The following is a 22,595-nucleotide window of genomic DNA, read 5'->3' on the forward strand; positions in this document are numbered from 1 at the left end:
CTCACATTCCAAGACCTGGAGCTTCAGCTGGTTCTCATAAAGATGGACATAAATTTGCACATGCACACACACGCACACACGCACACACACACACGCCAATTTACCAGATTGGTGAAACAGGAACAGGTGTGATCAGGTTGCACAGTCAGTGTCTACAGTCACTTTATCCACACTTTAGGTGTCAACAACCAAGCCATTGAATCACACACAATCACACCTCTATCTCATCAAGCGCATTTAGACAATATTTATGGTTTGATCCTTTATGTAAAATATTGTTCTGCTTCGAGTCTCTCTTAGGGCAAAAATTCTGAACAGTTTTTAGTAAATCAACCTTATTCTTCTTCGACCTCTGAGCTTTAACTTTACATGTTCTTCTGAATGTTTTTCTTTCTGTTGACCTTTAACCCCTGAAACACAAGTAGGTAAAAGCAGATAGTATCACAATTTAGGACTGGTGTAAGATTCTCACTGTGTGTGAGAAAAAAAATAATAATAAAAAACATATTCTCATAGCATTTGTACAGAAATTTTACATAAAAATGTATAACATAAAGATACAACTAATATACAACTAATATTGCTACTAAAATAATATAATCTATTATTAACACTGTACTATTTTAATATATAGATTTGGAAATGTTTTTATTAAAATGCACAAAAATGCTGCAGAAGTTTACAGGATATTTTTCCTTTCTGCCGTTCGTCTCTTCGTCCAGAAGTTTTAATTTATAAAAGGCTGACAGTAGTTGTGCTTCTATCAAACTATCATGCAATTTTTTAGCAAACTTTTAAAATGTGAAATGAGCAATGTTTCCATTGACAGGTTTGAAGTGAATCAACACTGAGACGCAAAGTTTGATTTTGTCAGATGTTGACGCTGCACATGGCTGTAATGAACAGGAAGTAAAAGTTGCAAACTAGCATAGACCGCACATCTAGGAAAATTGTAAAAAGTTCCACATTTTCTATAAATAGTTAGCATGCTAACAGACTGTTAAGCAGTAGACTGCAGGCTAGATAACCAAGTCAATAGTCCAGCTAATATTAGCTTGCCAGAAGCTGTTTCCATCCAATTGTAATGGGAATTTTACGCAAACTTTTGAAATGTTGCAAAAGGAAAAAAAAAGAATTATGTATGTTGTCATCTATTAGTCTGGAGCAAATCAACCAGGCTACCCAGAGCGTAATTTCATACTCTGGGTAGCCGATGGATGTAATAAACAGGAAGCAGAATTTGGAAACTGGTATAGACCACACATCTCAGAAAAATGGAGAGTTCTCCCTTTGAGCTGCAGGTTTGGACTCAGAAATGTTTCAGTTTTGTTCCTCTAGTGAGGCTCTGACCCATCAGTGGAAGTGAACATGTCAGAACCGACACAAAAAATGTGTTTCCATCAACCTACTTTTATAACTTAGGAGTTCCGTTCACACCAGCCAGCTGTGAATGTTTCTCCAGTTTTTGTGTGTCTGTGTGAGTGTGTGTGTGTGTGTGTGTGTGTGTGTGTGTGTGTGTGTGTGTGTGTGTGTGTGTGTGTGTGTGTGTGTGTGTGTGTTCACCTGCAGGATGAGTACAAAGTAGTCAACAGGTTTTCCCTTCTGGTAGAGGAAGTACAGAGGCGACCGTTTGTCGTTTTCGTTGAACTTGAGCTCCTGGATGACCTCTGGGTGCCTGAGGATCCTCAGCAGCACCCGCTCTGTGATCTGGAACGGGCTGAACAAGTTGACCTCTGAGAGGACCACAACAAAAAACAACAACGTCATGACAAGATACACGCAGGGTAATAGGCTGATTTATTAAGGATTAATGAGAACAAAGCTATGCAGGCTGCCATTTTACTCAATTTTCATAAAGAGTGCCGTTTGAGTCAACACATCTTTACATGTATGTACATATATAGTTGAAAAATAAAAAGTCTGACATGTGGTTAATATTTCTTTTTTAATTAAAAATCCAAAAAAAGAAAACAAGTTTTGAATCTTTATTTATTTTTTGAATATGCTCAGCAGCAAGCTACACATTTGATATTTTAGTGACAGATAAAGTGGTCTGATTTTTGTGGTGTAAACCATTTTAGATAAAAACCTAAAACAGTTCTGTAGGTTGGCCATTTTAAAGGAAAACTGCGCAGCTTGAATCATTTTTGCTGGGTCTGAAGTCCAAACATGTTCACCACGCGTTTCTCACTGCATCAAACCCCTCAGCTACATTTCAGACTCTTGACATCTCGGCTTGCCTTTTCAACGTTCATCAGAGTACCGACAGAGACTGAACAGGTATGGCTTGTTTAGAAGAAAGAAAGAACAAAAAAAAACCTTATCTCTAAAAAGAAAATTACAGCACAACTTAATGTAGCAAATTAGAATCGAACCAGACCTAAACTACTGCTTAACACAGGTGATGTGTTGGCCATAATAACCATCTCAGTGTACGGCGGTGGAGGGATCATGATTTGGACTTGGCAAAAGTATTCTAAAACAAGCTAAAGCTTAGCTTAAACTGCTCTATGACACATGACGAGCTAAAGGCAGAACAGTAAATCTACAACAAGGAGATTTAATCGGCCTCTCCTTTCCTTTGAATGACGGTAACGTGTTCATCCTGACCCGGAGCATGACCCGTCCTCAGAGCTCACCTGTGGCTAAGAAACGATGAGCAGCCAGCATGAGCTGGGGAGTGATCTTCACTTTGCTGTCGCCGTCCTGCTTGAAGGCGGAGAAGTCCGGCTTGTTCTTGTGAGGATCCACCTTCTTCTTGTTCCTGTTGTCAGCTGACAGTAAAGTAAGGAGGACACACAATAAAATACAATACAAACTGTTTACAAATCCAAATCTGTGCAGCTTGTGTTTGAATTCAGCCCCTTCCCCGTCCCATCGAGGTCGGCTCTCATAAACCCAGTGTCCTGCATTCCCAATAAAGCCCAACTAAACGCGTCAGAGCTCGAGCTTCTATGATGACAAAATGCAAAAAGGTTCAATGACTCACTGTAGAGGTCGGACTCGTCCAGGATCTCAGACTTGATGATCTCCTCGATGACGTCCTCCAGGGTGACCAGACCCAGAACCTCGTAGAACGGGTCGCCCTCACCCTCGTTGTTCACCTTCTGGACGATGGCCAGGTGGGATTTACCTGCAGAGAGGCACCAGAGGTTGCATCAAGACTCCGTCGATCGACATTTTACGATGCAAGACTTCCTGTTTTATAATATCTGGTGAAAGTGGGACAGGTATCAGATGGGACGAGAGGGAATAAAGTTTGCTTCACAGCAGGAGCTGCTGCTAAGACTTCAGTCTTCAAACAGATTTCTCCCCTCGGCTAGACGAAAATATATTTTCTTCTATTTTTTTTATATAATTTGTTTTACAGTTTTCAAACAGCCGTTGGATCTGTCAGTGGATTTAACCTGGCTGCCAGAGGGATGGACAGATACCTTAATATAGACCAGACTGGGATAAGAGCCTGGGAGAGAAAGAAGTTGGAAAAGCTGCCAGACTGAGATAAAGAGGAAAGAAGTAAAAGCGGTTCTCTGATACAGCACTGAACTGGTTTGACTCTTACATAAAGAACAGGGACTTTGTCGTATCAATAGGTAACTTCTCATTGAAGGGGACAGAAGTCAGATGTGAGGAACACCAAGTTTCAGTCCTCGGACCCCTCATTTAATATCTATATGCTCCCACCAGCTCAAGGTTATAACAGGAAATATGATTAGTTACCATAACTATGGAGATGATACACAACTCTACATTATGATGTCACCAGGTGACTCTGAACCCATCCAATCACTGAACAGACGCAGAGACAAAACTGAAGCCATTATCTCTGGACCTAAAGAGGAACAATCTGGAGTCAGCACTCAGCCTCAGTTAGCTGAAGATTAGTGATCAGGACTCAGACCTGAACCTTCAGAGTCACATAAAGACAAATTTCCAGGATTAGAGGACTAATGTCTCAGCAAGGTCTAGAGAAACTCATCCATGTGTTTATTTTTGATTACTGCAACAGTGTCTCTACAGGTCTAACTAACAAAAAAAAAAATCAATCCTCCAGCTGCAGCTGATCCAGAACGCTGCTGCTGGTGTTCTCACTAAAACCTTAAAGATAGAAAACATCACCCAGTTCTACAGTCCTTCCACTGAGAGAATAGACTTTAAAATACTGCTATTAGTTTATAAATCACTGAATGGCTTAGCAGCCCTATACTGTACATTAAAGATCTGCTGCTGTTGTATCAACCATCCAGACCTCTCAGGTCTTCTGGTTCTGCTCTGCATCCAGAACCAGAACCAAACATGAAGCAGCATTCAGCTTCTATGCACCACAAATCTATAACAAACATCCAGAAATCTCCAAAACACCTGAAACACTGAGTTCCTTTAAATCTAGACTTGATTTTGATTTTGGCATTTGAAAAAATCTAATGTTTATTGCTTGTTTCATAAGTGGTGGCTGCATGAAGTTTTTATGGTGTTGGGCACTTTGAACTGCCTTTTCGCTGAAACGTGCCATGCTAATAAACTTGACTCGACTCGACATACTAAGTCCATCATGAACGCTGACGCCTGCCAGCAGGAGGTAAGTAAAGCGGTCTAATCAGGTCAGCGGGATGGAGGCCTGTCACAGCTCATAGACATCAGACACCAGCAGCTCCGGCCTGGACGGCTTCCTCTGTCACACAGCTGTACCACTAATCAACCAATAGATTGCGTCTTTTTAGATATTTTTTTATTTTTACTTTCTGCGTAAGATAAGTAACTTCTCCTTCTGTTCGCTGAAATTTGACAGGAGAAAAAAAAACAGCATATTGTTCTACGCTGTGCTTTGCCCAGGAGGCCTGGGCTCTCATCTGCTGAGAAAGATTGCTTCCTGAAGGCGTCTGCTGTGTTGAGATTTTAAAGTTTAGCTGTGTTGCTTATAATGCGTCAGTTTGACACTGTCAAGCTAACCAGAAATTTCACACAGCCTTCCACTGCGAAGAGAGAAGAGCCGAGCTGAATGAGGCGGCTGCTGATGTTCGTTCAATATTTGGAAGTGTGGCCAGCGCTGACTGAATGACTTTGTTCGCTTCCTCTGCTGCCATCGCTACAGCTACAGGCAGACTACAATTCTGAAACAGTGCAGAAAATCAAAGTCTCCACTCACTCACAACTTCTCCTTCTGTTCGCTGAAAATCTACAGGAGAAATCCAGATCAATGGGAGAAATCCCAGACATAGCACCGAAGTGAGATTAGAGTGGAACTGCATAGGAAGCCGATGACCAGGCTAGAGTTTAACAGTAGGCTTGTTGTTCCAGATGTTTTACTGTTTCTTTGTGTCAAAGCTTGTTGTTCATTGAGAATCTTGGGAATGTAAACCCTGGAGGATGAAACTCTTGAGGTGGGTCATCATTTTACCACAAGGGTAGGAATCCATGTGACTTCTTATTTCATAGCAGCTCAGACTTGGTGATGTATCTGAAGGAACTTCAGTCTTCACTAAAACTTAATACATCTGAGCAATTAAGTCTTTGAGCTAATTAACAAACAATGTCACATGAAAAAAACAGCAAATCTTTGCCTCAGGCTCCTTATAACAGAAAATAATGTTTAAATGTCTTCTTTTTGGTTTTAAATCAGGAGAAAGTTTGACAAATTTCTACTGAAAAGCCAGATAATGTGTCAGACTGAGCAGAGTTTTCTCAGGCTGATCCTTGTTAAGCAGTTGACAGCAAGCTAGCTACCAGAACAGATAGCCCAACTAATTATCCTCAAAATTTCTCAGTTTCTGAGTTTTTGGCGGAAATTAACTCCTCCTTTTTATTTCTATCTAAAATGGCCTTCATAACCTACTCATTAAGACTTCAAAAAACTACTTTTAGCATGCGCTGGGGGCCAGCAGAAGCTCTGTTGATGTAAATAAGTCCAACAAGTTTGTCTTTTGGCATAAGGTGTTTAGGTGTCCTGCCCAAAGTGTATACTTATTCTAGGGTTGCATGGTGATGAGCCTACAGATGTGATGCTGAGGTCGTAAGATGTCATGCTAAGATGTTTATTTTATGGGAAACTTCATATTGTCAACACTTGTGTTATGAACGACTGATGTATGGCTGTATAATTGCTCTGTAAAAATAATAAAAGTGAAAGTTCTAAAAAAAGAGAAAAAAAGGTCTTAATACACCATCGTAGGGATGATCAGACAGAGGAATATTTCCCCTAAAATAACTACAAAATATCCAGAATGGCCATTAAATATTTTCTTTTCATCCCATTTTGTTCAGTCTTCTCTGATGGAGCTACTTTTATCATCTGAAATGCTTACAATTAATCATCTATCCTGCCATGAGCGGCTCTAAACGCTTAACGTCAGCCTGAAATCGCTCGCCGTCATACAGAGTAGTCTGCAGCTGCAGCAGAGCTGAAGTCGGCCAGCCGCTCATGTGATGACTCATCCCTCAAACATCATCATCATCATCGCCCCCTGTCCCTCAGGCAGTGAGGGGTCAGCAACCTCTGCAGTGTCTTGTGCAGCAGTTGAGTTGACGCCATGCTCTCTTTAGCTGCAATCAGACAGAACTGCTGCATTCCCCAGGATTCTGCTGCATGTGTGCATGACTCAGGCTCTGCTGCTAAAAATGGGACTCAGCTGCGGATGAAAGCTGACCACACTGACATCTGAAGCCGATCTCCGTCCTCTGTCGAGTCCAGACAACTCTGGACAATGCTAAAGACGCAACATCCATGACCTTCGATTATGTGTGTGTGTGTGTGTGTGTGTGTGTGTGTTTTAAACGAGCTGCTCTGTGCCACGATAATAATTATGTTAGCAAGGTGTAGCTATCGGCGCTCAGATTTCCCGCACTAATCCTGTGCGCCTGAACGTGATGGTTTTCATCCCATTAAACAGCCCACAGCTGGAGAGTTCACTCCTGCTGAAGATGATCGTTCAGACAAATCTGCTGCTCTGGTGTGTGTGGAGAATAAAAAGCCTCCTGCCAGATTATGTAAATCAGAGTTAGCACACTTCCTCTACATTTTTGTAACAAATACTACATTTTCACAGGGATGAGCAGGCCAGGCCAGTAGAAATGTTACGAGCAGGGGGCACAAAAACCAAATCTTTAATTTCATATGTATAAAATTTAATAATTTCTTATTTTATATAGAGAGATTTATTATATATTTATTTGTTTTGTATTTAATTATTTATTTGGTTTTATCTTTATGTCTTTATTGACGATGATCGCTCTGTGTGACTTTCTATCATGTGAACATGACCTGTTGGGGTGGACAGTATTTTTTAAGAGGGGTTCATGCCCCCTAAGCCCCACCCCCTGGAGACGCCAGTGCAGAGTCATGAAACGTTCTGATAAATCAGAGGGTTTCAGAGTTCTGTTCTGTTATCATTCTTTTTCTGTATAAATAATTTAAATGTTTTTATTTTCTTTGCTAAAGAATCACTTGAACATATCATTGTGATCAATAGTGACTAGTTACATCATAATCATTCAGACTAGTGTTGATATTGAGCATTTCGAAATGTATTCATTTTGTAATTTACAAATTTACAAGTATCACAAATTTTACTTTAAATTACGCAACAAGAAGGTAAAAGTTACCTTTCTTATTCATTTTTGAGAGGCTTCACACTAATGAAAGGTTACGAAAACTACTAAATAGCTCACGCATTTCTTGAATGGGTCATGAAGTGAATGTTTAGGGTTTTAGGTGAAAATATTACCTCCAGATTTGCTGTTATTGTTTTGTCAACAATGTGCAGATGTGAACTTGAACTCCAGACCATGAATGAGAGCTGAAACAACTCAGTCAGAGGTGTTACTATCACACAGTAACATGTTGGTCAATGAGTGAGTCATTTTTAAAGAGAAAATAACATAAAAACAAAGCTAAGCTCGATGTAAATAGTTGGTGACATTGTATTTTTTTATGGAAAGTATCGTAAAGTGAAAGTTCAATGTTTTCATTGTGAAAAGCGGAATCTGATCAGAAATGATCAGTGGTCACGTGATATGAGAAATCTAACCATACGGTTGTTGCCAAGACAGTTTGGCAGAGATGCAAACGTTGCACTTGGGCAGATATTAGGTCTTAGTTTTCCTTTCCACAACAGTTCAGTGTTCTCCTATCAATAGTTCTTGATGAGAAATGTGATAAATCTGAATACATTTCAGATTAATCACATTTTTCTTAGCTGTGGCACCCCAAACTGGCCTGGTCTAGCCTATGCAAACGTTCTGGTGACAATAATGAGGCCACAGAAAAGTACTTTATGAGGTGTAAGCAGATACATTATATGCACCCTCAGGGGTTTTCAATGCACAGGCAGCTGTTAAATAAAGAAAATGTTGGGGTTTTTTCTGGCGCCCCCTCTAACATGGTGCCCTTATGCATCATATAGTGCATTCCCACTTTTAATGCCACTGTGAGTCCATTTGTGAATGTAGGTTGGTGTTATTGATCAATGCAGACAGGCAGCTCTGTGTGTTTGATGATGTGATGATGGGCACACACACCAGCATGCACACACAACCTCACTGGAACACTCACCTTTCTTAAACTCCTCCAGCATGGCGTCCAGCTTCGTGTCGTGAAACACGAAGTGCACCGGATGGTTGTAGAACTTGGTGATGGTCTTCAGGTTGGTGCAGTCGTCCGGATCCACGAACGCCAGGTCCTTGACATACAGGATGTCCACGATGTTGGACCTCTCCTCATCGTACACCGGGATGCGCGTGTAGCCGCTCTCCATGATCTCCGACATGGTGTTGAAGTCCAGCACGGCGTCCGCCTGGATCATGAAGCAGTTCGCCAGGGGCGTCATCACGTCCTCCACCGTTTTGGTCCGGAGCTCCAGCGCTCCCTGGATCATGTTCAGCTCCTCCTTGTCCAGGTCGTTGTAGGGCTCCGTCACCTTCAGCATCCCCACCAGTTTCTCTCGGTTGTACACGGTGCCGATCTCCTGGCCCAGCAGGTAGTCCAGCAGCTTGCTGATCGGGAAGGAGAGCGGGAATGTGAGGAGCATGAAGAACTTGGTGACCATGATGGTGTTGGCTCCCACGGCCAGTCCGTGGCGAGAGCACAGCGCCTGGGGGACGATCTCCCCGAAGATGACGATGCCGATGGTGGAGGCCACCACCGCGCCCAGGCCGGAGCCGATCAGGTCATCCAGCAGGATGGTGAGGGTGGTGTTCACCAGCACGTTGCCCAGCAGGAGGGAGCACAGCAGGTAGTTCCCCTTGCTCCGGATGGGCTCGATCTTCCGGGCGTACTTCTTCTCCTTGTCGGTGCCGCAGCTCTGGACGATGCGCAGCTCCATGGGATCCAGCGCCATGAGGCCAAGGTTCAAGCCGCTGAACATTCCGGACAGCACCAGCAGGCAGGAGATGAGGATGACCTGCAGCCACATGGGCAGCAGCGACTTCTTCTCCTCCACCACCAGGAACCTGCCGTCGCTCTCCCCCAGCAGAACCCACCTGGTGCCATCCTCGCTCAGCGTGCACAAAGCGTACTCCTTCTGCGGCTCGCTTTTGCGCAGCGGCTTAACTTGCACGCTGAGCACCCCGGACGTCCCCCGGTTGCTCACGTTCATGTAGCTCCCGACTTTGATGTCCTTCGTGAAGTCGACACAAGTCCTATCCGGCGTGTCCATCATGCCGCTGCCTCCCCTGGCCGCCGCGACCGCCTCCTCCTGCTCATCCTCCTCCTCCTCGTCGCCGCCGTCCGCTAGCTCCGTGAAGCGGATCTGCGTCCAGGCACCCGAGTGGAGCTGCACCCCGTAAAACCGGAGCTGCACAGTGCTCTCCTCGGTCACCTGGATGACACCGTCGTCATTGGTGCTGGACGGCTTGTCGCTTCGCTCGAGCCGCATGCCGAGGACCTGGCTCGCACCGCTGACCCGGGCGGAACCAGCCGCCGCCGCAGTCTCTGTCCGGCCGCCGACCGCACTCCACAGGCAGATAATGACGGTGAGAATGTAACCCTGCTGCCCGCTCCATTCTGTCGCCATGTTTGTTTCTCTGCTCGGCGACCTGGGAGCTGACGTCATTTACTCATGTCCGAGCTGCTCCGCCTCCCTCCGGCCCTCCATCTCTCTCTCCATCTCCCTTTACTCACGGAGACACACACATGCACATACACAAACGGCAACAGCGCCAACCGGACTACGACAGGTATGGCTGGTAAACAAACGTGCCCCCCTCCAACTGTATCCTTTACGTGACGCAGAGCCAGGAGCGCGCGCTCTCTCCCCTCCTCTCTGCTGGACACCGGGCACTGCGGCACGCGGCAGGAGGGACGCTGTCTGTTGTGCTGCGGCCAGCGGTTTGTCACTCATTTGATGTGTGAGCCAGCTGATGTTATGTAAAACTCACAGGGCATATGTACCAACCCCCTCCTCCCTCCCGCCTCCAGCATCATCCCGCATCCCCCTGGCACCGAGCCCGGTCCGGGATGCTGGAAGCACCGACATAACCACCACAGGCACACACACCCCTCCACAGCCGGAGTCCCTCTTGTGCTTACACTATTAATTATATTTCTGTTACATAACCAGGCCGTCTCTGTGGAACAATGTGGATTTTATTTTATAACAAAGTAAAAAAATAAAATAAAAAAAAAGCAAATCTGTAAATTTAATTTAAAATTTAAAAATTATTCGTCTCGATGTTAATCCGCCCTCAGAGTCGTTTTGATACTTGCTAGTTGTACTGTTTTTATCATTAGTTAGATCCTAATATTCACTGATCAGCTATTACGTAATACATCCAATAACCCCATGTCTTGTCTTGAAGCGCCACCTGGTGGACGCAGCAATTATTAGCAATCAGAGCTCGACAGAAGTTGAAAGAGCGAGACAACTGAGGTTTAATAGTTCTGAATTTTACATGATTTATAAAATATAAGCGGATTTCAGCGGTACTGAAATCAAATCTGTTGTGTGCACAAACTTGGCGAATCAAGTTGATTCTGATCAAGAAAATATCGGTCAGAGTTATTAAGTGAATTTCATACATTTAAAAGGCCCAACGGGAAAGGGGATTTGTGGAAAAAATAAAATAAAGTTCAATACAAATAAAAGCAATTTGGCATATTTAAACACAATAGGTTTTTATTGCAACATTTCAACATTAACCTTGACATAATGAAGCGTTCATAAATTAAAATAAATTATTACATATTTATGACATGCCCTAACAGTTTCTAGCTTGCAGAGTCAATACTTCATTGGCATCTCCCGCCTGCTTTTTAACTTTTATTTTTGGCTGCTCAACACATAAAGATCAGTCAAGTGGTTTCATTAACAGATTGCACACCAAGAATATTAAAACTAGATATTTACTTAACTTAAAAATATGAATAATCACTTATTCTCTGTGGAATTCCCTGTGGAATCAATACAGTATTTTTGAATTGAATTTGGAAAATACTGATGTTGTGCTCTGAACTCCGGCGTCGCTCAGTTGTTGGCCACTCCTGAGTGAGCAACGGGCAATTTCTAGCTCCACCGCTGGTGAAGAGGACAGGTCCTACTGTTATACACATCGACTTTAAAAGCAGAACTCAATAAAGTTCAGCAAAGTGTTGAAAACACAACCAGATGGTGTGAGGCAGCTGTTACTGGTGACTTTGGATCACCCAAAACTGGCCTGTAGATGGCAGTGTAAATGTGTTGTGTTCATGATCAAGCAAATCTTGCAGGAAATTGATCCAAAAATAAATATTATCTGAAAAAATTATTATTAATTAACATGTGTATTTATAATCTAACTATTATAATCTAGTAAATGCAATGCATACTTTGATAACTATGGAATCTCAGCTGGACTGCTTGAACTGACCTGTGGTTCAGTTCTGAATCATTTTGGCATGGTTTCAGTGCACTGCATTCACAGTACTGCTTCTCATCCTCACATTAATCAGCTTTACAATTAAGGCTCCAAACAATTAGGAACTAACATGCAGTGCACTGAGAGACGCTGAGGTTAAATCCAGTTGTCGTGAGGCAGCGAGGTGACCAAAATGTGAGATGTAATGTTTGTGTGTCCTCACTGCAGCCCCACGTCCCCTCTGCTGCACAGAGTCTCCAGCTGTTCATCCGCAGGAGGAATCACCTCCACGTTGTAGCTAACCTTCTTGGACTGGAGGATGCTGTAGCTGTTGTCAAAACACAGCACATCTGCAAGGGACAAGGGATGCGGTTAGCAACAGCTAGCAGAGAATACAGACACATTTGTTACACACTGACCACACAAAACTCTTTACACCAAAGCCACATTCACCCATTCACACTTACATACATATGCAGAGATACATACATTTTGACCAATTTTCTTGACAAACATCCAGATAAACCTGAGGAAAACGAGCTGTTACTCACAGACTCCTGGCTCCGAGCAGGTGAGCCAGCTGTCTTCTGGGACCAGGTGGGCGTTGTACCGCTCACTGGGAAGAACCTGCACCATCTCGGCTACCTTCTGACTCCTGCTGTCCTTGGTGCGCCGGTACACTCCAAACCCGATGTCTGCTCCGTCGCTGGCAAACTGCCACCTAGCAGGGAACAGAACTGCGTCTTATTCTACTGATACATTTGTTTTTTAAAACACATTCCCTACATGTACTAAAACATAACTGACATGTGTTGAAACTAGAAAAAAGACACATTAATGAGACGTAAATGGATGGAGACAGTGAAGCTGCAAGGACAGAAGATACTCAAGTTTGTACGTTTTAATTAAAAATACATAATGTAATGTAGTATTAAGGGAAGGTATTGTATTTTTTTTCTAAAATAAACAAGAATCTATCAATAACTACAAAGTTCTTAACACATTTTTCCCAAATTTTTGTTGAGATCAAAAAGAGTTTTTCTTAATGCGTGTTATTGCTCAGTGTGTTTCAGAACAGATTTCTGCACCTGCTGTCATACCTGAGGAGGCTGCTGGGGGCAGCGACGTCGTACTCCAGCTGCAAGCTTGATCCGCGGCTGATGGTGACGCTGCTGTCATACTGAACCTTCAGCGACTCCCGCACGTAGTAAGACTTGGGAACGATCCCGCCGTAGTTGATCTAGAAGCGCAACGGTCAGAACCTTCCAAACAAACTGGATCTTGTCTGAGGGCTTCTCTTCTCACCATCGTTCTGCAGCGAGGGTCTCCGTCCGGGTCAGTCAGGGTTCCTCCGTACACCACAGGAAGCTGGTCAGGGTCGATGTGCTTGCGCAGGACTTCCTGCCAGTTATCTGCAAACAGCCAAACAATTAGGAGAAAAAGTCAATAAAACCATAGGAATGAAGGAAATAAATAATTTGGACATAATTTGTAACATAATTACAGATTATGTTACAAATAATAAAGTTTTATTACAACCTTGTTCTCATTAATTATGACTTTACTTTTGCTTTAGTACAACTATTCTCATATTGTTACAAGTTTATTCTGGTAATTTGACTTTAATCTCGCATTGTTATGACTTTTTTTCATCATTTTATTACAACTTTACTCTTGTATTATTACCACTTTATTGACATATTATAATTTGATGCTTGTATTAATATGATTCTATTCTTGTAATATTATGACTTTATTTTCTAAATAATAAAAAAATTCTTAGCCTAATATTCCATCATATGTTTCCCCGTGTTTGCGTTATAGTCCTGTGGTAATCTTATAATTTGAGTCCAATGTCTTAAATAATAGATTATTTATTTATCGCTGCTATTATTATTTATTGCAGAATTACTATTAATTCTGTAAATAAAAAGCAGAAACCAATATAATTTAATATAAGGAATAATAAAAGTTAGCATTAAACAGAGCAATGTCAGAGATGTTATAGTTTAAAGAGAAGGAGAGTCATCTTACTTCCTAAAACCACGATTTTCCGTCGCGTTTCCTCACACAGGAAGTGTTTGATCAAGTTGTAGGCCATTGGAAACATTTTAGGAGCTGCAACAAAAATAACAAAATAAAGAAATTCTTCAACTTCAACTTGAAAACACAACTTGAACAATAGCGAGACCATGTCGCAAATCGGGTGAGGTACCTTTAATGAGGAGCACCCTCTTCAGCCCCTCAGGGTAGTTGTCTTCATACATGGTGAGGACCTGCAGGAGATAAAGAGCAGCTCAGACACAGATTAAGGCTTTGAGAAACAGCGTGTGATGAATGTGAGAGCGAGCGACAAACCTCTCCGTAAGTCTCAATAGCAGGTTTCCAAATGTGCTTCAGTCCAAGTCCTTCGCAGTCATAAATCAGAGTGGTGGACTCTATGTTCTTCCCGAGCTGAGACAGACAGAGAGGACATGTTAGAGGAAGAGACGAGGAGAGGAAATATGAGGGGAAGAGAATGGAAACAGAGGAAGGGAAAAAAGTTTGAACCTGGAAGGAAGGTGAAGAAAAGGGAAGAAAAAAAGTGAGTCTAGGTCAGCCTTTCTCAACCTGTGGTCTCTAGGTGCCCCCTAATGGTCCGCAATGTACTGCATTTAAACAACTGTTATTTGGTGTGATGTGAGCTCAGAGTGCGACACGTACAGTTACCTTACCAAAGGATTGCGTTTAAAAATAATAATGGATAAATAGCTTAAGACTGAATCACTCAAATGAAAAGCTGAAGATACTGGTAGGAAGAAAACGTCACCTGGACTACATGATCAGAGAAATTCATGTCTGCAGAGATATTTTTCAGTTTCTCGGGGTGAGTTGCAGAACTTTTGTTTTTAGAATAGCATTATGATACATAGTACGCCACTGGCACGCAGAGGTCCCCCTGGCCTGAGTGTGATATGACAGTGACAAGGATGTGAGGAGCGTTGCACCCCATGCTGACTAACTGCATCCATAACACCTAAACTAAAAAAATTATTTACATCAAGCTAAGAGAAAACAAAGATTAGAATCAACACTTTCAGAATCTGTAAACTCAAAAATGCCTCAGTAGGCATTTGAGTTTACAAAATGTCTATGTGTCTTGGCCAGTCATATTTACAAAACAAGAATCACAGTTCTCATTAGGATGAGCAAAGAAGATCTCTTAAGTGCATTAAGAGGTTTATATTTTCATTTCAAGTTGCATATATTAAAATGTTGTGGGGGCAATTTCAAATTCTATGCTGTGACGTGAGCTCAAAATGCGACACGTACAATTACAAAACATGTTTGTGAAAAACAGTTTTAGGAGAAGCAAACATTATTTTGTTTCTCACAAAAAATTAAGAGACAAGGGGAAGAGAATAGAAACAGATAAAGGGAAAAACAAAGTTTGAAGGTGAAAAAAATGTGGTACAAAGGGAAGGAAAAAAGTGAGTCTAGGTTTAGACGTGAGAGGAGAGCTTGTCCCAGACCTTCTCAGACTGCCTCCGACACTCCCGCTGCAGCATCTCGATGTGTCTGATCTTCGTCTTCAGGAAGTCCTGTTTGGTGGCTGACAGCAGCAGGCCTTTGGGGTCCAGAGGGCCAATCACGTCGTACCAGATGGGACTCCCCTCTCGGTCGTAGCCGCACATCCCACCGGATACGTACTTCTCGATAACCTTGACAAGGACAAGCATCAAACGACAAGACAACAGAGTGCGTCTCAGACGCCTGAGAAGACGAGCGGAGGAGAGGGGCAGGGGGGGGCAAGTTACCTCTGGAGGCTTCCAGTCAGCTATGATGGTGTCCACTTTCATCTGCTTCCTGAACTCCACATGCTGTAAGAAGAGGAAAAGGAAGCAGAAGAAGAAATGAGTCTCACAAAAACCAGGAAGTAAAACTAATGACGAAAAACTCCAGCACAACCAAATTCAGTTCAGAAATTCTTTCTTAACCCCCGAGAGAAATGAAATGACATAGAACACAATTTTCTTCAAAGACTTATTGTAGATGATGGTGGCTGTGAAGTATCTCCTACAAGCAGTCAGTATCACAGCATATCTGAGAAACCCTCTGACTGAAAATCCTCTGTTGTTGAACAAAAGTTTCATAAAGAAGACGGGCAGGGTTGCTGAGACTTTTCTGGATTTTATGGGTAATCCAGAAAAGTATGGATTGTCCATGTGCATCGTCATCTCCAGACACTCCACAGAACAGAACCAGCATTCTTTATCAGGTTGTTGAGCTTCTGTAGCTCTGATGCTGCCGCCTCAACTAATGTTGGCAGAAGAGATTATAATCTCCACTGCAGATTTATACATGCTCAGCTGTCAAAAGTTCACTAATGGAGACCAAAAACAAAAACAGTTGAGAAATTCCTGTTCAATTATTAACAATGCTACATATTATATAACCTCCTTGTGCACTCTGTAGGTAAAAATCAATAAAGTAAAAAGCAATATTTGCTACATGAATCTAAAAACTGTGTATGAAAAATGTAAAGGCTTGAGATGAGTCAGGTACAAAGCAGAGAGATCACAAAAATCTCACCTTCCTGATCATGTTCTCTGATTTCTGAAGATTGAAGTTACGAGCTGGGAAGAGAGAAACAGAAGAGAGAGCATCCATGTGAAAACATGTACGTTTTATTTCAGTCAGCACAGAGCACATGCAGTTATTCTTTGGTTTGGTAGTTATGTCTCCTTCACACCAGTTTGAAGGAGACACTGGTGTCAGGAAATATTCCAGGAAATATTCCATGATATTCCACACTGATTACCTTTTTGAGACATTGTTTGGTCTTATTTCTTAACAACAAGAAACAGAGAAGTTATTTGAACTGTTGGGAATAAATAATTTTATTATATCTTCAGGGGAGAAAGAGAAAGCCCCCAAATTTGATAAAGGAAATTGAATTAAAATTCATGTGTTTCTAGAAAATTGTTTGGTAAACTGGAGATTCTGGGTTCGAATCTCAGCAGTGCCTCCAAATTGTGGAAATTATCTCAATTTAGGTTCTTAATGTAGGAGGTTCAAGAAGAGTCAGTGAGTTGAATTCATGAATTCCATTTAATAAGACGAAAGTGCAGCGCTGGTCCATTGCCCTGCTTTCCTTGTGGTCTAACACAGCAAAATGTCCCCTAACAACAGTTTCTGATTCCTTTTGGGTCTTTATCTAAGTTACGCTCTAAAGAGGTCCGTGCTGCTTATTTAGGAACTTTTCCAGTACATTCAATAACCTTCTGAAGACCAATGCGCCTTATGGGGGCCAAAGCCTGACCTGAAGTGGGTGAGCACCCTTTTCAGGGATAAAGGTTAGGTTTAAAGGTATGGTGTAAATTAAGTTTTGGTTAAGGTTTGAATTAGGAATATACAGGTACTGGTGTGAGGGTAAGAGCAGTTACTAAAATGAATAGAAGCCAGTACTAAGTCCTAAATATGGGTAGAAATACAAACGTGCACCTCTTCTCTAGTGGCACCTGCTCCGATGGCAGATCTTGTGCTAAAGTCCATTTCCTGCTGCATGCAGTTGAGTGCATGTGTGTCTGTGTTCTTGTATTTGTATATTGTAAGGACCATGTTCCTACACATATGTTATGAGGACCCACTGCTCCATGAAGAGAAGAGTCGCTTTGGAGTTAAGGGTTAGGTTTAGGACAAAGGTGTGAGTTAGCTATGGTCTAGAGATGGTTAAGGGTCAGGGATAGGCTATAGAAATGAATGGAAGTCAATACGAAGACCTTTTAAAGGTAGAGAGACATAACATGTGTTTGTGTATGAAAGTGTGTGGGCCAGCGATTTCAACCAATCACTGCTTTTCCCATATCCGCACACCGTCATTGGCCGATCTGTACACACCCTCAAGGCAAAACCTGTGGCCCAGAATTGTTTTCAACACAGGCTCACTCTCTGGAGCAAAAATCATTTAAATGTATATTCAATGCCTATCACTTGAAGCAGAGCAAGATATCTTTTTAGTATCTGTGTTTTATGTTAAAGCATAAATGAGATCAGATAGCTTCCATAGGCTCACTCCAAAACAAGCACAGGAGAAATAGTGTTAAATTAATCCAAAGTAAGGAATGTTTATTCACTTTCTTTTTTAGTTTTATTTAACGTGAAACAGTGTGATGGATTTGGAATGGATAATTTTGGGGACACAAAATGAAGTTTCTGGATGGTGGGAAGAGAATAACCTCACCTTTCAGGAACAACAATGTTCACATCAGTTGCTGTCTTCAAAATAACAACAGTGAAATTAATGCAGAGGAGATTAGGTGCTTTCATTGTAAGTATTTTTTTTTATATTTTACACATAGAAATATGCATATACTCCCAACAGTTCATATAACTTCTATGTTTCTTGATGTTAAGAAATAAGTGCCTTTGACACAGTTTCAAACTGTCAGCTTGTTTTTAAGCGAGCAGAGAAACTGGTCAAAGTCAACAGGCAGTGCGCACGCACGCACGCACGCACGCACGCACGCACGCACGCACGCACGCACCTCTGGTCATCGATCTCAGCCTGCTCTGACTGTGGACCATTAACCAGACAGACCACAGCTGCTAGAAGCTTCTGACAGAAACATAAAATTACAGTAGCAGAGCTACTGAAACATAATTTTATAGACTTACTTTTTCTATGCAGTTTTGACTTTTTTTTAGGGAGAGAACAACTGGAGCTGATTGAGAAAACAGTTTTTCTTCAAATTACCACATGATGAATTCTTTGCTGCCAAAATACCGTTAATGAGACATTCCCCAAAATACATAAGGTTAATGTTGTAATCAGAAGTTTTCATTCAATCACGATGACCTGAATATCATTTTAATTCTGCGTTTTAAAAGAGACAGCTTCTAGAAGCTTCAGTCATTTTTGAAAAGAAGAATTAGATGAACAAGACTGAATTAGATTTAAATATCTCTAACAGAGACACGATCAAAATACTACATGATGGATTAAATATAATAACAAAATCAGAAATAAATTTCTGAAATGCTTGTCAAGTATGAGCCATGCAGACCTCTCAGGTTGTCAGAGACCTACTAACTGAACTAAACAAGATGAGGCAGTGTCTAGTTTTTATGGTCCTCAGCTCTGGAACAAACTCCCTGAAAACCTGAGATATGCAGAAACAGTTGGTCCTTTTAATCAGGACTGAAAACAGTTTTGTTTACAAACGTTTTTGAACAAAGAACCAGACTAATGAACTGTTTGTCCAACTACAAAAAGTGCAAAACTATTTAGATACTCTACAAATGTAAAAAAAAAACAAACAAAAAACACAAAATTTCACAATTTGCGGTGATTAAAATCTCACGTTTAAAAGGTTGCTAAAAAATAATGTATAAAACTAATGTATAATAATAATTGAATAAGGACTCATTTTGTTCATTTAATCCAATTATTGCATCACTCTCTGCAATCCACTGACCCTCCAACTGATGGAGGGGGTGGGGCGAGTAGAGGTATTTTTTTCCCACTAAGGCCAAAACTGTGCAAATATACGATCATATTTAATAAATTAAAATTTCTTCTGATTAAAAGTACCTGTAGAAAATAACATGTAAAGCAGGCATTAAACTTACATTTCATTAAGCACACATTCATGTATATTTTCATTAGTGCGATGTAATATTCTAATCTTAAATGTTGGGTTGTCATCGGTTGGAAGTGGGAAATCATCATAATTAATAGAAATAAAGGGTTAAAAACATCAGTCTGTACCTAAATAAACTAAGTAATATTTTAGTGAACTAAGCTAGTGAAATAAATTATTTTCAATACGACTTTATGTAAGGCACAATGCAGAAATAGATACTTACGGATTGAAAATCTTGTGTGAAAATAACTGTAAAAAATACCACTGTCTGAAATACTCAAACAGTGAATATTGGTGTGAAAAGGAAAAGAAGACCAACAATCTCCTTCAGCCCGCAGGTGTAAATACTGTAGCCTCTAGCTCTGGTATTTTTCCCCCAGACCTCTAGAGAAATTGGATACGGTGTCACTTTAGGAACAGGTTTGGCTGTAGGCCTCTGCCTTTGTTTGGTTTGAGTCAGAGGAAACTGCTTTCCTTTCAGAAGGCGTGAGCTGCGTTGCGAAGAGGTCAAACACAATAAGCGGCGGATATGAGAGTAAGCGTACTACGTTGACAACCGTTGGCAACAAAGTGTACCCAAAATATTAAAGTCAATCCTTGAATCTATTTTTCAGATATTAGTGAAGCACCAATCATGTTGGTCTTAAAGCTGCTGCTTTTTGGCCACTGAGCAGTGCAGTAGTTCTGAATATTTCTGAGTGTCCCTCATACTGACCTTTGAGTGACCAGTATGGCTGAAAAAGAACTAAATCTATCAAGTCTATGTACCTCATGAGCCTGTGTTAATTTTTACTGTAAAACCTTCAACTGCAGCACAACACTGGCAGCAATTTGATTCCAAAATGCTGCTGAAACTATATAAATACATTTAAAACTGTATTAACAAGACTGAACTGCACCTTATTTTATTATCAATCAGTTCAATCACAGAGCAACATAGGTCGACTTATCCTTGATCGGCTGCAAACGGAGACCAACAGGTCAAACTGTGTTCCCTAAATCTATAATCAGTGTCCAGAAAGCACTGAACAGGTGAACCTGGATGTCTGAGACTCACCTCGAAGCCAGCGGAGGAGGTAGTGGTCATGCTGAGCCGGCAGGCTGGGGAGAACATCTTGAATCCTCTCCCGAAACTGAAAGAAAAGCCAAGGCGCAGTTCTTAGTCACAAAGAGTTAAAAAGAAGAAAAAGCAGCTTAAGTAAACCTTTGTGGGCTGCTGGAGTAGTTCTGTCCGCAGAAACTGGGATAAACATGCAAAAAAACCCTCAAAGCATTGTTTGGCATGCAATCTAGCAGTGGGCATTTATTGTTTATCGTTTATCAGTTATCATGAAGAATTTCCTAGAAGAATTTAGATTTGATCTTCTCAATAAAATTCAATTAATCACATTAAACAAAAGACAAAACTGGCAGTGTTATCGTAAATGTTATTTTTACTCTTTTTTCCACTTTGTTCACGAGAGCGTTGCTAAATAATAATAATAATAATAATAAATTTTATTTGTAACGCACCTTATATTTCAAAGAAATCTCAAAGTGCTACAGAGACTAAAAAAAAATAAATAAATAAATTGTAGAGCTTACAGTAATACATCTTGCACCAAGTGGTACCAAAACAAACATTAAAACTAACAATTTAAAACAAAACTATCGGTAAATCCAAAAATATGACTAAATGCAGTTATTATGCTTAGTTTAGTGATAAAAATCTCACTTCTTTAATAAAGTAGTATCCTAAAGAAGCCTGTTTTAAATGTGAATTTTCTTCAAAAACAGTATTTATATTTGTCCACTCAAGTCCACTTTTGAATAGGAAGAAAATAAAATGAAAAAATACCTAAATGAAAGTGTCAGAGTGGCCCAGTCAAAGTGTGGGCTTCAATCTGAGGTAGATGCTGTAGTTTGACCTTAAACAGACTCTAAAACTCTCCAATATGTCTGAATTACAACAATTCTGCAAAGAAGACTGGATCAAAAATCCCCTCAGGGATGTAAATTGACTCATTATTACTTCAAACACTTGATGTTTGTGATACCAGCAGTGGAGCAGCAGGTTAATGGCTATAGGGACTGATCAGTTTTCAAGCAGGATGGTTTGGAAAGCTTTTCCCCTCAAATGAAACCGTCATTTCAAAGCTGATTTTTGTATTTCCTCAAAAATCAGGAAATGCATGAAGATGTTTCAGATCATCAGGTTGTCCTTCTCTGATGATCTAAAACATTTTATGGACTTTTTAACAGCCCTCCTGTCCATATTAGTTCTTTGTTTGTAGCTACATGGTTACAATTTGCACCATAAAAGTTGCTATTTTGGCTCATTGTTAAAAAAAGTCATTTGTCAAACTAAATGCATTTTTGCTTCACTAAAATTATGTGGATAAACCTAAATACACACGTTTTCAAATCCAAGCTCATCTGCTTTTAGTTTTTAAGTTCAAATAAAAGCAAATGGTCCTTATTGACCATTATAATAATTTATTAACCATTTATTGTAATACATGGTTATTTAAATGTTATTGGAGAACAAACAACTCTGACCCATAAGGAGGAACTTTCCGCAACCTGTGATAAAAATTATTCAGAAAAACAAATGTAGTTTCAAGAAACTACATGTGGTTGTGGGTTTGTAAGTTTTAACACAGAGCATTAGCACATAACATATTCAAAGTTTTCACTGGGAGAGCATCTGAAGTTGGATCAATGCAAACCAAAAGATATCAGCCTCGTGTCATTTCAAAGTCATTTCCAAAAAACCTCCCAGAATTTCCAGCAGATATTCCAGATTGGGGAATCATCTCTGACCTCGGTGAGGGTCTGGGCCTGCTTAGGGCTCAGGTCTCCGGCTCGTCCGCTCATGTCTCGGCTGAAGCGTCTCTCCGATGCTGCTGCTGCCTGCGAATGAGAACTGAAGGAGGTAAAGACAGGTAGACGGGTGAAAATGCCACGCCTCCACTCACTTTCTCTCACATGTGCTCACAAAGGAAGGTGGACTTTCACCCCGCTCCCACTGGTTACCTGCTGAAACCTTCAGGAGAGCTAAAAAAACAAACAAAATAAATAAACTTGAGTTATTTGATTCTTTTATAAAATATTAGGCTAATTTTGATTAAATGATCTCTTATAAGTAGTGATTTTCTTCTGGTG

The 22,595-nt window shown here is 41.0% G+C and overlaps 2 protein-coding genes across 5 annotated transcripts in view; both read right to left on the reverse strand.

Annotated features, from left to right (window-relative positions):
• The window catches only part of LOC103151774 (metal transporter CNNM4), a 28,023-nt gene extending 17,962 nt beyond the window's left edge, over nucleotides 1-10,061 (reverse strand). The window contains exons 1-4 of the mRNA XM_016681727.1: nucleotides 8,549-10,061; nucleotides 2,990-3,133; nucleotides 2,640-2,774; nucleotides 1,564-1,733 (exon numbers count right to left, since the gene is read on the reverse strand). Of these exons, the coding sequence (XP_016537213.1) occupies nucleotides 1,564-1,733; nucleotides 2,640-2,774; nucleotides 2,990-3,133; nucleotides 8,549-10,046 (1,947 nt within the window). The 5' untranslated portion in view covers nucleotides 10,047-10,061. The remainder of the gene's footprint in view (nucleotides 1-1,563; nucleotides 1,734-2,639; nucleotides 2,775-2,989; nucleotides 3,134-8,548) is intronic.
• Nucleotides 10,062-11,090: 1,029 nt separating this feature from the next.
• Nucleotides 11,091-22,394, reverse strand: sec14l7 (SEC14-like lipid binding 7). Of its 4 annotated transcripts, none has more exons than XM_007571975.2 (12): nucleotides 22,254-22,388; nucleotides 20,509-20,584; nucleotides 16,399-16,442; nucleotides 15,624-15,686; nucleotides 15,339-15,527; nucleotides 14,185-14,280; nucleotides 14,042-14,102; nucleotides 13,861-13,944; nucleotides 13,132-13,238; nucleotides 12,927-13,066; nucleotides 12,378-12,547; nucleotides 11,091-12,176 (listed from the first exon to the last, which is right to left on the reverse strand). In XM_007571975.2, exons 1-12 carry the CDS (start codon nucleotides 22,305-22,307, stop codon nucleotides 12,046-12,048), a joined length of 1,215 nt encoding a protein of 404 aa, XP_007572037.1. In that variant the 5' UTR covers nucleotides 22,308-22,388; the 3' UTR covers nucleotides 11,091-12,045. The 4 variants fall into 4 exon arrangements, with proteins under 4 accessions (XP_007572037.1, XP_016537218.1, XP_007572038.1 ...); XM_016681732.1 differs by lacking the exon at nucleotides 22,254-22,388 and adding an exon at nucleotides 22,160-22,247; XM_007571976.2 differs by lacking the exon at nucleotides 22,254-22,388 and adding an exon at nucleotides 21,990-22,065.
• Between the last annotated feature and the right edge of the window lie 201 nt (nucleotides 22,395-22,595).

This window comes from Poecilia formosa, unplaced genomic scaffold (genome assembly GCF_000485575.1).
Source record: "Poecilia formosa unplaced genomic scaffold, Poecilia_formosa-5.1.2 Scaffold291, whole genome shotgun sequence".
NCBI lineage: Eukaryota > Metazoa > Chordata > Actinopteri > Cyprinodontiformes > Poeciliidae > Poecilia > Poecilia formosa.

Coding starts and splice junctions, on each gene's coding strand:
- sec14l7 (XM_016681731.1), bottom strand. CDS start 22,307: ATGAGCGGACGAGCCGGAGACCTGAGCCCTAAGCAGGCCCAGACCCTC. Junction 14,103..14,184: donor CTATTGAGACTTACGGAGAG/GTTTGTCGCTCG, acceptor TATCTCCTGCAG/GTCCTCACCATGTATGAAGA. Junction 13,239..13,860: donor GAAAATCGTGGTTTTAGGAA/GTAAGATGACTC, acceptor GGCTGTTTGCAG/ATAACTGGCAGGAAGTCCTG.